The 11,864-nt window shown below is 34.6% G+C and overlaps 2 protein-coding genes across 5 annotated transcripts; both read right to left on the reverse strand.

Annotated features, from left to right (window-relative positions):
* Positions 1-1,060: 1,060 nt before the first annotated feature.
* Positions 1,061-3,245, reverse strand: LOC121793572 (G2/mitotic-specific cyclin-1-like). Its single transcript, XM_042191603.1, has 8 exons — positions 3,086-3,245; positions 2,846-2,996; positions 2,708-2,765; positions 2,420-2,617; positions 2,220-2,333; positions 1,730-2,137; positions 1,461-1,642; positions 1,061-1,375 (listed from the first exon to the last, which is right to left on the reverse strand). Exons 1-8 carry the CDS (start codon positions 3,120-3,122, stop codon positions 1,237-1,239), a joined length of 1,287 nt encoding a protein of 428 aa, XP_042047537.1. The 5' UTR covers positions 3,123-3,245; the 3' UTR covers positions 1,061-1,236.
* Positions 3,246-5,960: 2,715 nt separating this feature from the next.
* LOC121795804 (stomatal closure-related actin-binding protein 2-like) lies at positions 5,961-10,154 on the reverse strand. Of its 4 annotated transcripts, none has more exons than XM_042194420.1 (13): positions 9,984-10,154; positions 8,767-9,061; positions 8,464-8,592; positions 8,279-8,371; positions 8,060-8,200; positions 7,877-7,945; positions 7,707-7,790; positions 7,440-7,620; positions 7,209-7,325; positions 6,856-6,914; positions 6,623-6,757; positions 6,298-6,447; positions 5,961-6,218 (listed from the first exon to the last, which is right to left on the reverse strand). In XM_042194420.1, the coding sequence occupies exons 2-13, from the start codon at positions 9,043-9,045 to the stop codon at positions 6,180-6,182; spliced, it is 1,476 nt and encodes a 491-aa protein (XP_042050354.1). In that variant the 5' UTR covers positions 9,046-9,061; positions 9,984-10,154; the 3' UTR covers positions 5,961-6,179. The 4 variants fall into 4 exon arrangements, with proteins under 4 accessions (XP_042050354.1, XP_042050355.1, XP_042050356.1 ...); XM_042194421.1 differs by lacking the exon at positions 9,984-10,154 and adding an exon at positions 9,872-9,968; XM_042194422.1 differs by lacking the exon at positions 9,984-10,154 and adding an exon at positions 9,556-9,790.
* Positions 10,155-11,864: the final 1,710 nt, after the last annotated feature.

Consider the following 11,864-nt stretch of genomic DNA (forward strand, 5'->3'; position numbering starts at 1 on the left):
GTCTTCTAATGGTCCAATAAAATGCTATTTGAAGAAGTTTTGAAACGCTTTTAAATAGTGCATTACCATTAATTGAATCTTCATTTATGCATTGGAGACTAATTTTCTTATATTTTAATTAGTCTCTAATTAATTAAACAATACTACTAAGTTTATAGATTAAATTACGGAATAAGATGAAATTATATATATATTTAAAAATAAATCTAACTTATAAAATTTGTATAACTTCTTAATATAAAGAGTAGTGTAAAATTGTCACATTATTCAAAACAAACAAGATGTATAAAATATTATCGTTATTTTGAGTGATAATTTACTTTTTATACGTATAAGTGGCAGGAAGTAAGAAATTTATTCTTTCCAATATTAAAAATTCATTTAGTCTTAGGCCATGTGTATCAAGTATACTATAGTCTGAAATTAACGGAAGAAATAAATAGTCAACTAAAATGTGATTATTGGATAATACAAATTTTCTAACTTGACTTCTCAGAAGGGATAGATCCCTACTTCGGATTGGATTACACGTGGACCTAGATAATAGTGGATTCAACCCGCATGATTTAATCAATAGTAGAAAACAAAAACACAACAAGATTTAATTTATTTGTGTTTTATATGCTAAACTTACAATATGATTATGAATCTAGATATGTTATTCTTATGTGCTATTTTCGATATGCACATTATATAAATACAAAAATTCCTAACCATATTAGTAACATTTACTACTTGCTTTCTATTCCATATTTGAGGCGAATAATTAGTTGGGCTGCAAAAAGCTAGAGATGCACACCGGCGCCGCATGTTTGTTGTTTCTGAAGTGAATGAAAATTAAGAGATCATTTAAGGGTAAGTTTTGAAGGCGATTTCGACCTTCATTGTTGCCGCAAGTAAAAATTATGGATATTATCAGTAGTACTTTTTATTTGGCTTACAAATTTAATCGTGTTTTTGTTTTTTAACTATATTTTACAATAATTTGTAATGACATGGTCATGGTTATCTCACATTTGTCACCCGCATTGGTGAGTGAAAGTCGTTTCCAATCACAAAATTGCAGCATAATTTGTTTGATTTCAATTTATTCTTGTGTCACAAAGAATGATAGTATATAGAAAACAGAAACACAATGTGATACTCTGATATTAAACCCTCAACACAACTCAACTCAACTCAACATAGAAGAGAAGATGATGTGATGTTAGGTAACATCGACGACTCCTGCTGTAATTAGGCCAACAAAAGAGATTTTGCTGGTGGAATGAGAGCAACACCCTCTCTCTCTGAGCTCTGGTATTTTCTGTAGATCCCCCGCAGATTCCCCTCCGCCAACGTCGAATGGTACGTCGCCACCAGCTTAGCACATTCCCTAAACATCAACCATCATACACATCATCATCTACTCTCTCATAACCACCATAAAAACAAACAAAAAAAAAGCAAATAGTACTCACATCAGCTGCTCTTCCAGGAACCCTGTGTGCTGCCTAAGTGCCTCGTTCCAGGCCGGGGCTGTGTTCAAGCTGCATCGCGCCACATAGACTGCTGAGGCAGCAATCAAGGAGGGGCTGTACTTCATTGCAGTGCTGTAGTTCATCATTGCAACCTCAGCCAACATATATACCATGTTCTCCACCTACATTATTTATCAAATCATTTCAGTTAGTTGCTTCATTCCCCAACTTTATGAATCAATCATCAAATCATTTGCTCTCACACTCACTTTTGCATCACTCATGGATGCTTTGATGAATCTGACAAGGAACACGTATGGAGTGGGGACGGTCAAGCTCCACTCGAGCTGTCCTAGGATCATCTTCTCCATACACAAGATTTGTGCAGAGGAGTAAGTTTTGTCTGAGATGAACACCAGCTCGTTCACCTCCGGCGCCCATATCTCCTCGTATTTTGAGGCTATCAGCATTGCCCCTAATCCCACCAACTGGAGCTCCTTCCTTGCAGTGATCTTCGATGCAAGATATCGATCTACCAGGTTGATGGTGAGGTAGAGGGTCTCTTGAGACAGCTCAAATTTGTTATGGACTTGAACCAGCCAATCAACCAGGATCGCCCTCATCTTCGCATTGATCTCAGGCTGCGAATCCATGTAGTCGCGAGTCCTGCCCTCGTGCTGCAGGCCGTTCGTTGGTTGCATTATTAAACCACACAACACAATCAAATTGCATTTAAATCAGTATCAACATACAACATACCTCAGCTGATTTGTAGAATTGGTAAATTTCATCAATGTATTCAACAACTGCTAAATGGTTATTGGCATCTGCAGCATCTATGTCCACTTTCTGCTCCTTTGGTTTATTAGCAGCCTGTCCACATCACATCACACAACCAATGTCACTCAACCAATTTCATCACAGAATTGAGACAAACACAAATTATTATTTATACCAACCTTGCTTCTAGCAGAGAGTGTTGATGTAAGAGTTGGAGCCCTCTTTTTCAAGGGCTTCTCCTTCTCCACAACTTGTTCAGAATCAGGGCTAATTACTGTAATCACCTCCGGCTTTGGCTTCGGTGCAGCTTTCTTGTGAGCCACAGCTTTCTTGATTGGCTGAGCTCCATCCACCACATTGGCATTCGCTGCCAAACACTATCAAAGAGAGAAGAGAAGCCACACCACAATCAAGAAATGTTTGTTCAAAATATCCAAGGCACATATTGTCATTTCAAGAAATGAAACCTTGTTATTCTCAGCAGCTGTAGCCTGCGCCTTAGCCAGTAATTGGGCACAGAAACTCCTGAGAAACATCAAAAACACTATCAAATAACGAAAAATTCAAATCTTTACACTAGATTATGAGTAATTCTTTAATAATACCTGGTAACAGGTCGAGAAACCTGTGGAAGCGGCTTGCCATCGACGCCGCGAATAGTGACCATGTTTCCTATATCACCGAGAGCGCGGCGATTCTTCCTCTCCGCCACCATATTTTTCTGCTTGTTAGCAACCGGAACTGCTGCCTCCACTCCTATAGTCAACAAAATTATACTTCAATCAACAACATTTGCAATGCCTAAATGCTTGAAACCACGTTGCAATCCCTAATTTGTGGATTACCTCTGTTCTGCTGTTGAAGCACCTGTCTTGACGCCATTCTTCAACAAATGAAAACCCCCTTGGAGAAATCTGAAACCCTCTTCTTCTTATTCCTCCTATACTCACCGCCAAGCGAAGAAGCGAACAGGGAATTCAGAAAGTGGGCGACAACGACGCCTCTTTTAAGATGAAGTAGGCGAGCGTACACACCCCAACGGTCTTATTTTGCAAATGAATTTTTGGCCGTCGATGGAAAGTGGATCCAACGGTATTAATTCAATTCCAAAAATGTCGAATGCTGTAGCCGTTGCGACGATGAAAAGTTACCGTTATGATACGGGTGTGGGTTTATCGGTAAAATATTACATCCAGCGCGCCATCCACTATGCTAGGCTGTGCCACGTCTAATTATACAGTTTTAATTTCTTTCCATTCCTACTTGTAACTATTAATCATTAATGTATCATCATCTCTTAAATTTTTTGTATAATTATTTGAATAAATTATATTCATAAATAATTTAAAATTAGTAATAATTGTTCTAAAAATAACAAATTCAAACATTAATAATATAAAATGGTTTACTTGTTTGTAAACAAACTTTCAATATTTTCTAATTTTCCTCATGAACTTTTATTTTTTAATCTAAATATATGGATATTAAATTTTTCTAATTTTTTCTCAATATTAATTTTCTTTAGATTAAAACTAAGGTGTTCGTTGGAAGTGCCAGCATATCAAAAAACAATGTATCAAAACGACGCCGTTCGAATAGAAGAATGTAATTACTCCGTAAATACACAAACTTTTGAAATTTTCTAGAATTTTCTTTGAATTTTGAGATTTTCTAGAATTTTTCCCAAACATTTGAGATGTTCTGATTTTTTACCTAATATATTTTTGCTAAATTCATTTAATGATCACCTTTGTTTTAAATTTAGGCATAACTATTAGGAGTAATTCTTATTTATAATATTTTAAAGGGATATTAGACCCTAATATCATGGAACTTTCAAAAGGCTGGATTTTTCCTACAAACTTTTAATTTGGCAAATAATATTACGAACTTTACTCGAGTTCATTATTTCCCCCCTTTTATTTGCCATAATTTTTTTCACTGGTGGAAAATAACAGACTCGGGTAAAGTTCGTGATATTATTTTTCAAGTTTATAGTTTATGGGAAAACCCCAACTTTTTAAAAATTCCATAATATTAGAGACCAATATTCCCATTTTAAATAAAATTATTTTTTAAATGATAAGTCATCACAAATTTTAAACACACATGATAATTTAAATAAAGTCGAACTAAATTATGTGCTAACTCATTCATAATCATACTACATTACAAAAATTAAGCTTTAGTTGTACTTAACTCTTTCCATCCCACTCGTATTTGTTTTGGGATATTTTATTATAATTGAATTATTTTCAGTTTTGACAAAAAGCAACACACATCTCACTTATTTCTTCATTAACTTATTTAACACAATTTTCTTAAACCTCATGCCAAAAAAATATTTCTACTATAATAGGATGGAGGGACTACATAAAATAAAAGTAATAGTCACCATAACTAAATGCAATTTGACATATAAAATCGCAAATATCTCAATTCAATATCTTCAAATTAGTTATTTTTCCCCAAACACTAGACGTAGTCTGATACTACCTCCGTCCTTTAAAAATACTATAAATCTTTAAAGGAATACAAATTTTAACGCACAATTAGTAAAGTAAGAGAGATAGGAACCCTAAACCTGAACCCTAAAGTAAGAGAGATAAAAAGAAAAATGATTGAAATATTATTAGTGTAAAATGAAATATGCATAATTTTAAGGATGGATTAAAATGGAAATAGTTTATACTTCTTCCGATCCCCATTACATTCCTCGTATTTGACCGGTGTAAGTTTAAGAAATTGTTTTACTTTGTGAAGGAAAGTGAGTGGGAAAAGTTAGTAAAATGTGAGTCTTACTTTACATAGGTATTAAATTATATTCTACAACCAAAACAATATTGTGAAAACTATTTGTCATTTAAATAAGACTCCCTCTATCCCATAATAAATGTCATGTTTTTCTTTTTAGTTTGTTCCACAAAGGATGTCAAACTTTCTTTTTTGGAATAAGTTTTCCATCATATTAATATAAATATACTATTTTTTCTCTCCACATAATACACAAAACAACGTCTCTTAAAAAATCTTATGTCATTATCCAAGTGAGACATTTATTATGGGAGAGACAGAATAGCATCACATGAACAAAGAGGAAAGCGGAAAGAGAGAGAAAAGAGAAGCTCGATTAGAAAGAAGATAGCCGAGAAATAAGAAATAAAAGACAAAAGAAAGTCTTTAATTCCCCGATTTAAGGGGAAAAATGAAAATCAATGACCTTAAATGATACTTCATCCGTCTCACTTTAGCAGTCCCGATTTATTTTAATTCATCCCACATTAGAAGTCTCGGTTAGATCTTTCATAAATGGTAGTAGACCTCACATTCCACTAACCTCATTGTACTTACATTTTATTAGTAGAAAACTAGTACTACTCTACTATCTTTTTTCACCAAATTTTCTTTACAATTCTTAAAACCCGCACAACTCAACTGTGACTGCTAAAGTAAGGCAGAGGGAGTAATTTTTTAATTCAAGGACTTATGGCGATATTTTTTCTATTCAATTGATATTATTTCCCTTGTAACTGTATTTATATTTGTTTTATTTACAACTTCAACTGCTACAAATATTATCAACATAAGATATCAGATCATTTGGTGTAAAAATTCGTTTTTGACAGACAGCTCTTTAACATAACATATGCATAAACAAACAAGCCAAATATTAGACTTGCAAAACCACAAATATAATGAATAGATGAACACAAATGCAGATTAACAAACAGCTCATTGATTAGCCATGAAAAAAATAGGTTATTACAACAAATGACTTAGGCAAACCTAAAAATCATGCCTAGAACAAATGCAACTACAAATCGAAGCCAAATATTAGACTTGCAAAACCACAACATATCATCACCACACACCCAAAAAAAAAACAGCACACTTGAAAAAACTACTATCATTAGTCGAAAGCTAAGAAGAAGTCAGTCTTTACAGCAGAGCATCGTCGTCTGGACCAGCAAGAAACATCTGCCATTGTGTAATCTCTGCTTAGAAGGACATATTTGCAGAAGCAACGAGCATGTAGTAAAGCAACGATGATACTTACATTGCAGTCGAGAGCATATTTTCTGGCATAGATTAGGGCTCCATTTCGTTCACGCTCTGAATCAAAAACAAGCACGAATGATTGCCCCTTGCGTGCTTGCCAGAAAAGGGATTTCGCAGCAGAGTTGCCGCCTCCTCTGAATCCACATAACTGGAAACACATCATAGTTAGTTCTCTAATGCTTATGTTTTGCATGTTTTTGTTGAAAGAATTCTTCATAACAGTATTGTGCACTTAATTTGGAACTGTAGATACGAAAGTAAAGAATAAAGATCAACAAAGATGGACGTGTTTAATGATAGTAATAACTATTTTTTCCTAATACCTGCATAGACTTAGAGTAGGAATCCCTGGCCTTTGTGATCCATCCTCTGCTTAGCTTAATCCTTGTTTTCCCAATGTGAAACAAATGCACCGAATGTGACGAATAGTTCCTTCCGTTCATTTGGGAGATAACTACCTGTAACGTTGTAATTGTAAGGATCACAAAATGCTATCAACTGGCATTTAGTCATTTATTTGCTTGTTCCGAACTGTAGAGAGGATGGATTGACATACATTGAAGTCGAGGCTTGATTTCCGCGAAAGTGTATCTACATAAGCTCCCAAGTCTGAGGCTGTAAAGATAAAACAGAGAATATGACTCAAAACCTGCTCACTCTACGAGAAAACAAACACGAGTTGCTGAACGTTCCAATACAGTAATTAGGCCAGTGGTATATAAACTGATAATGTGATTCTGAATTGTTCGAGGCTATTTAGAAGAGAAAGATTCTAGTGTAAAGGTGTGTGAATCACACACATATATATAGTGTCAAGTGGGACAACCAGACAAAAAACACGGGTCCAATTAAGTGAGACGGAGGGAGTATTTCTTATCGTGCATAACTGACTCATAATACTTCACCAACCTTGCTCAATAGCACTATCAGTTGTCAACGTGACCTTTAGGCCGTTTGATGCTATATCAGCTTGCAGAACTCGCCCTACATCAATTGGCTCGGGAGCATAAACACACTTGTTAGCACCTGGTACCAGAAAAGAAAGCCTAGTAAAAAGTCGGAGAAGCTGTACACAATCTTGTGATTTAGGAATTATGTGGAATCTTGTGACAGTTACATATGCTAATTAGGAAACTATACCCAAAATAGGTTCTCTGCGGCTGCATTGAGATGACAATCGATACCACTGGATCAAACATTTTGCAAGCTCTACTGCTTCATCTGAACAGGACTGAATCCTTAGAATAGAACCTAACTTCGCAGAGCCACTTATCTCATAAAGCCGGGGCGAATTATCCTCAGATTTCATGTTCATTTCCAGCTGTACAAGTTCGAGGATATAATTTAAAAAGTGCTGCTGAACAACATGTTAGAACAGTGAGATGGAAAAGCAGATAAGTAGCACACCTCGTTTTGCAGCTTAATTGAAACTGTGCACTTATGTCTAATTTGAAGTCTTAGTTCCCGAAGTTCACTCTCCATATCCGCAACCTTCCGAATAGCGACAACAATGGAGTTCAAGAAGTGTAAAACTTACCACTATGAAAATGTACAAGATAAAAAAAATCGGCATGCACCTTTCTTGGTTGATGCATTAGTCTTATTCTTCTGGCCTCTTGAACCTCTTCAATTAGTTCCTCCAACTCCTTTAAAGGTATTACCATGTCATGTTTTTGTGGTGAAATTGAACGGAAAAAGCAATATGTCGAACACAGGGTCAATGAAAAATGGTAGATACAGATCAGGTGAAGTGAAGTTACCTGTTGCTTGCCTGAACTTTGATTTCTTTCTTGTTCCTCAAGGGCCTCTCCAATTCTTTGAACAACTGCCCTCGCGCTTTCTATTTCAGCACAACCAAAAGATTTTTCTTGGTTGACCAGTTTTTTAGCATCTTCAGAAGCCTGCAGAATAGAAGCAAATTAGTAAGATATATATGCATTTAGAAGAATACAAGTAGAGAAAGAGATAAGTAGCCAAACCTGCTTGAGAAAATTCACTAGCTTCTTCACTTCAAATTTCTCTTGAATAAGCTCTCCTTCTTTCTGAGTTAATTGAACTGCCAAAGCCTCCACCTGGGAAAGATATAAGGCAACATGCATTCAAAGGTAACTCAAACTTCTAAAGGCAAGCAAAAGAAAAGCATAACATAACACCAGAAACTAACCATAGAGATGGCTTTTTCGACGTCTTCTTTGTTCTGACCAGCTAATCTCCCTTTCAAACATTCTAATGCATCCCTAAGCTTCTTCAAAAGCACGTGTCCATCCAAAGATGCAACCTCCTTAAGTTTGGCCTGGAATCAAGACCAAGGTTGGTGCTATCAATTAGGGACATCATTTCTTAAAATCCCAAACAAGACGAAAATGATATTGTTATAACATATTGTTTAATAAACAAAAATTAAACTTTACGAATTTCAAACAGCTACAACGACATAAAATCGAGTGGTAGCTCTTAGAAAACAAACCTCCTCCGACATCTTCGCTGCTGCAGCCAAGTTCTTGTCAAATTTGCTTGCTAGGTCCCGGACAGATAAACGCTTGTGCTGTTCGGTTAGCTGGCTTATTTCCTGAACAACAACCTCCTTCAGCGGGGGACCTTTGCTGTCCTCTTTGATCTCCTCTAGAATTTCATTATTTGGCCCTAACTTGTATTTAGGGAACTGATTAGTCTGAAAACTGACATCTGCTGATACCGTCCAAACTGCCTGGACCTCGTCTCCAAAATCCGGACTAACCCTCGTCATGGCCTCAATTCTATCTCTGCAAGAGAAGCTATCCATGAGCAAGAACATTCAAGAGTCCAACCAAGATCAGATCTTTACTTTTTAATTTGATACAAATGTAGTATGAAATCTACAAAAAAAACCTATGAAAACCACACATACATCAAAATAAATTTAAGCCTTACAATGTAGATTAATTTAGTTGGTGCATGCAGTAATCAGAGTAACAATATTATTAAATAAATACTACTACAAAACAAGCTTACACAATAAGGGAAGACTGAAATAAGGAAAGAATACTGAAAAAAAAAATTTTAAAAAGGATACAGGCAAACTGGGAAAGGGGAGGTTTATTAGACCAGACCAAGAATTGAAGGAGAGAAACCTTATCATGATAGCAATGAAAAGTAGGCCATGAACTGCAACTAAAAGAAATAGTAGAGGCTTTGAAATAGAGACAACAGGAGAGTCATACTCATAATAAATGCAGAAAAAAACAGAGTTAGGAATTAACATAAACTGAGAGCTTACTTCTTCCAGCCAGAATATTTTATCTCCAGACATCAATTTCGTCTATTCACAAGTTTTCAGAAAATACTTTTAATGCAGATGTTGGTTGATTCAAATAGTATTTAACAAAAATAGCAATATACATATTATTAGAAGAAAAAAAACTAAGAAATTAGCTAGAAAGAAATGGTGAACTTGCAATTTAAAGAGATCACACCTGAATAAAATTTAACAGTATTTTACAATCTTGCTTTCTGATTTCGATACAAGATAACACATACCAAAAAATAGGTCAAAATATTCACATTTTATCACAAAATTTACAACAAAAAGTTACCACATTTCCTTAAAATCAGAGCAAAAATCAGCATCAGAACATAAAAAAAATCATCTTGAAAGCTTTCTGATTTCAGTACTAGAGGAATGAAGTTTAGAAAAATGGTACTTACAGAAGAATATAAGACGAGAAGTGAGAGAAGAATCAGAAGAGGAAGAGATCTAACATAGTTTTACAGTTGTGTTTCCTCAAGAAGTCGATTTCTAAAGAAATGGACAGAAAAAGGGGGAGGGGTGGGAAATATGATGTGAACAACTGAGTCGAAGAAGCATCAGAAAGAAATGGACGTCTCCTTTTTCAAAGCAAATTGAAAAGGAAAAGCTCCTCACCTCTCTCTCACTCGCCACACCTTTTTCACTCACGCCACTCTTACCCCCTCTCTTTGCCAAACTTAACTGCATAAATTTAAAAAGTACAAGTGCTTAATTTCATATCAATTTCTCAAGCAATCACAAAGTTAAAGATACTATTTCGTCAGATTTAGGAAAGTGAATAAAATTGAGCAGTCACAACGACCAATTATGAAAATTGAGTTGAAAAGGGAAAGAGAATAGTGGCAGAAGTAGTTTGGGAGTGGCTGTATCAAGAAATTTCACATGTCGGACTTACCTGTAAAAAGAAAATGCTGTCTGAAAATGATGATTGTAGTTTTCAGTTAAAGAATCAAGAGTAAAAATAAGTATTTATTCATCCAATACTCCCACGCGCTGTCCCCACTCGCTTTGATTTCGACTTTACAGCGTGCGTTGCGCAATTATCGATGCGCGTGGGATACGCGCGAGTGAAATTGGGCAGGATATTTTTGGCGGGCCCCATTTTGCGGGTCGGGTCGATGGCTGTTTCGTAAGTGGTTTTCTGATATTGTCGTGGTTTTGAGCTTTTTCGGCTGACCTAACAGATGCACGTGACTGGGCACGTGTACCTCTCTCAGTATCCAATATTTCTTCGGTTTAGTGTACTCCCTCCCTCCCATAACCATAAAGAAAAATTGTGTAAGGTGAGTTAAAAAAAAATAATAATAAAGTAAGAAATGAAAAAGATAAAGAGACGAAGAGAGAAAAAAAGTAACATAAAGTAAAATAAGTGACAAGAAATGTGTTGACTTTTACTAAAAATAAAAATGACTCTACTACTATAGAATGTCCCAAAATGACAAAATGACTTCACTATTATAAAAAGAAGGGATTGGTAGTTAAACTTTTTGTTAATTCATTTTATTTTTTAGCAAAAAAATTATTTTTTTCATATTTTATTTTATTTTTTCTTCTTTGTTACTTTATATTCTTTACCGCATTATTCTATCTTATTCTATCTCTATTGAACCTTCTAAATACTTACTATTTCCTAATTTTCATGTTAAAAAGAAATGCTCCAAGTAAAGGTAGGACCAATGAAAAGATAATTCTCCCTCCTCTCATAGTAGATGTCACACTTGGGAAATGACACAAGATTTTAGAAGATGTTATTTTATGTATTAAGTGGTGAGAGAAAATATAATTTTATAATTGAGGTGAGAGAGAACTTTTTACAAAAGAATAAGTGTGACATCTTGTGTGGGATAAACTAAAAAGGAAAGTGTAACGTCTATTATGGGACAGAGAGAGTACTAATTTTTTCATAAAATGATAAAAAAAAATTGAATTTTTTAAAATGCACTTTATACATTTTATATCCCTGAATTAAGAAAAAATATCATTACAAGTTTACAACTCTCTGAATTTGAAAAAATTGATGTCATTTCAGTTCATCGAATGATATTATATAAAATTGTACTTAAATCACATTTACACAATACTAAAATATTGAATTTCAATCGAATAATATTATATAAAATTGTACTTAAATCACATTTACACAATATTGAATTATTGAATTTCGATATTCAATAGGGAGATATTTATTGTGGAGCAAATTATATAATTTTTATATTTTAAAGTATGAAAATTTAATTGTCATATAGATCACATGAAAAAAAGGAACAGAGAGTGAAAAG

This window comes from Salvia splendens, chromosome 3 (assembly GCF_004379255.2).
Source record: "Salvia splendens isolate huo1 chromosome 3, SspV2, whole genome shotgun sequence".
Lineage (NCBI taxonomy): Eukaryota > Viridiplantae > Streptophyta > Magnoliopsida > Lamiales > Lamiaceae > Salvia > Salvia splendens.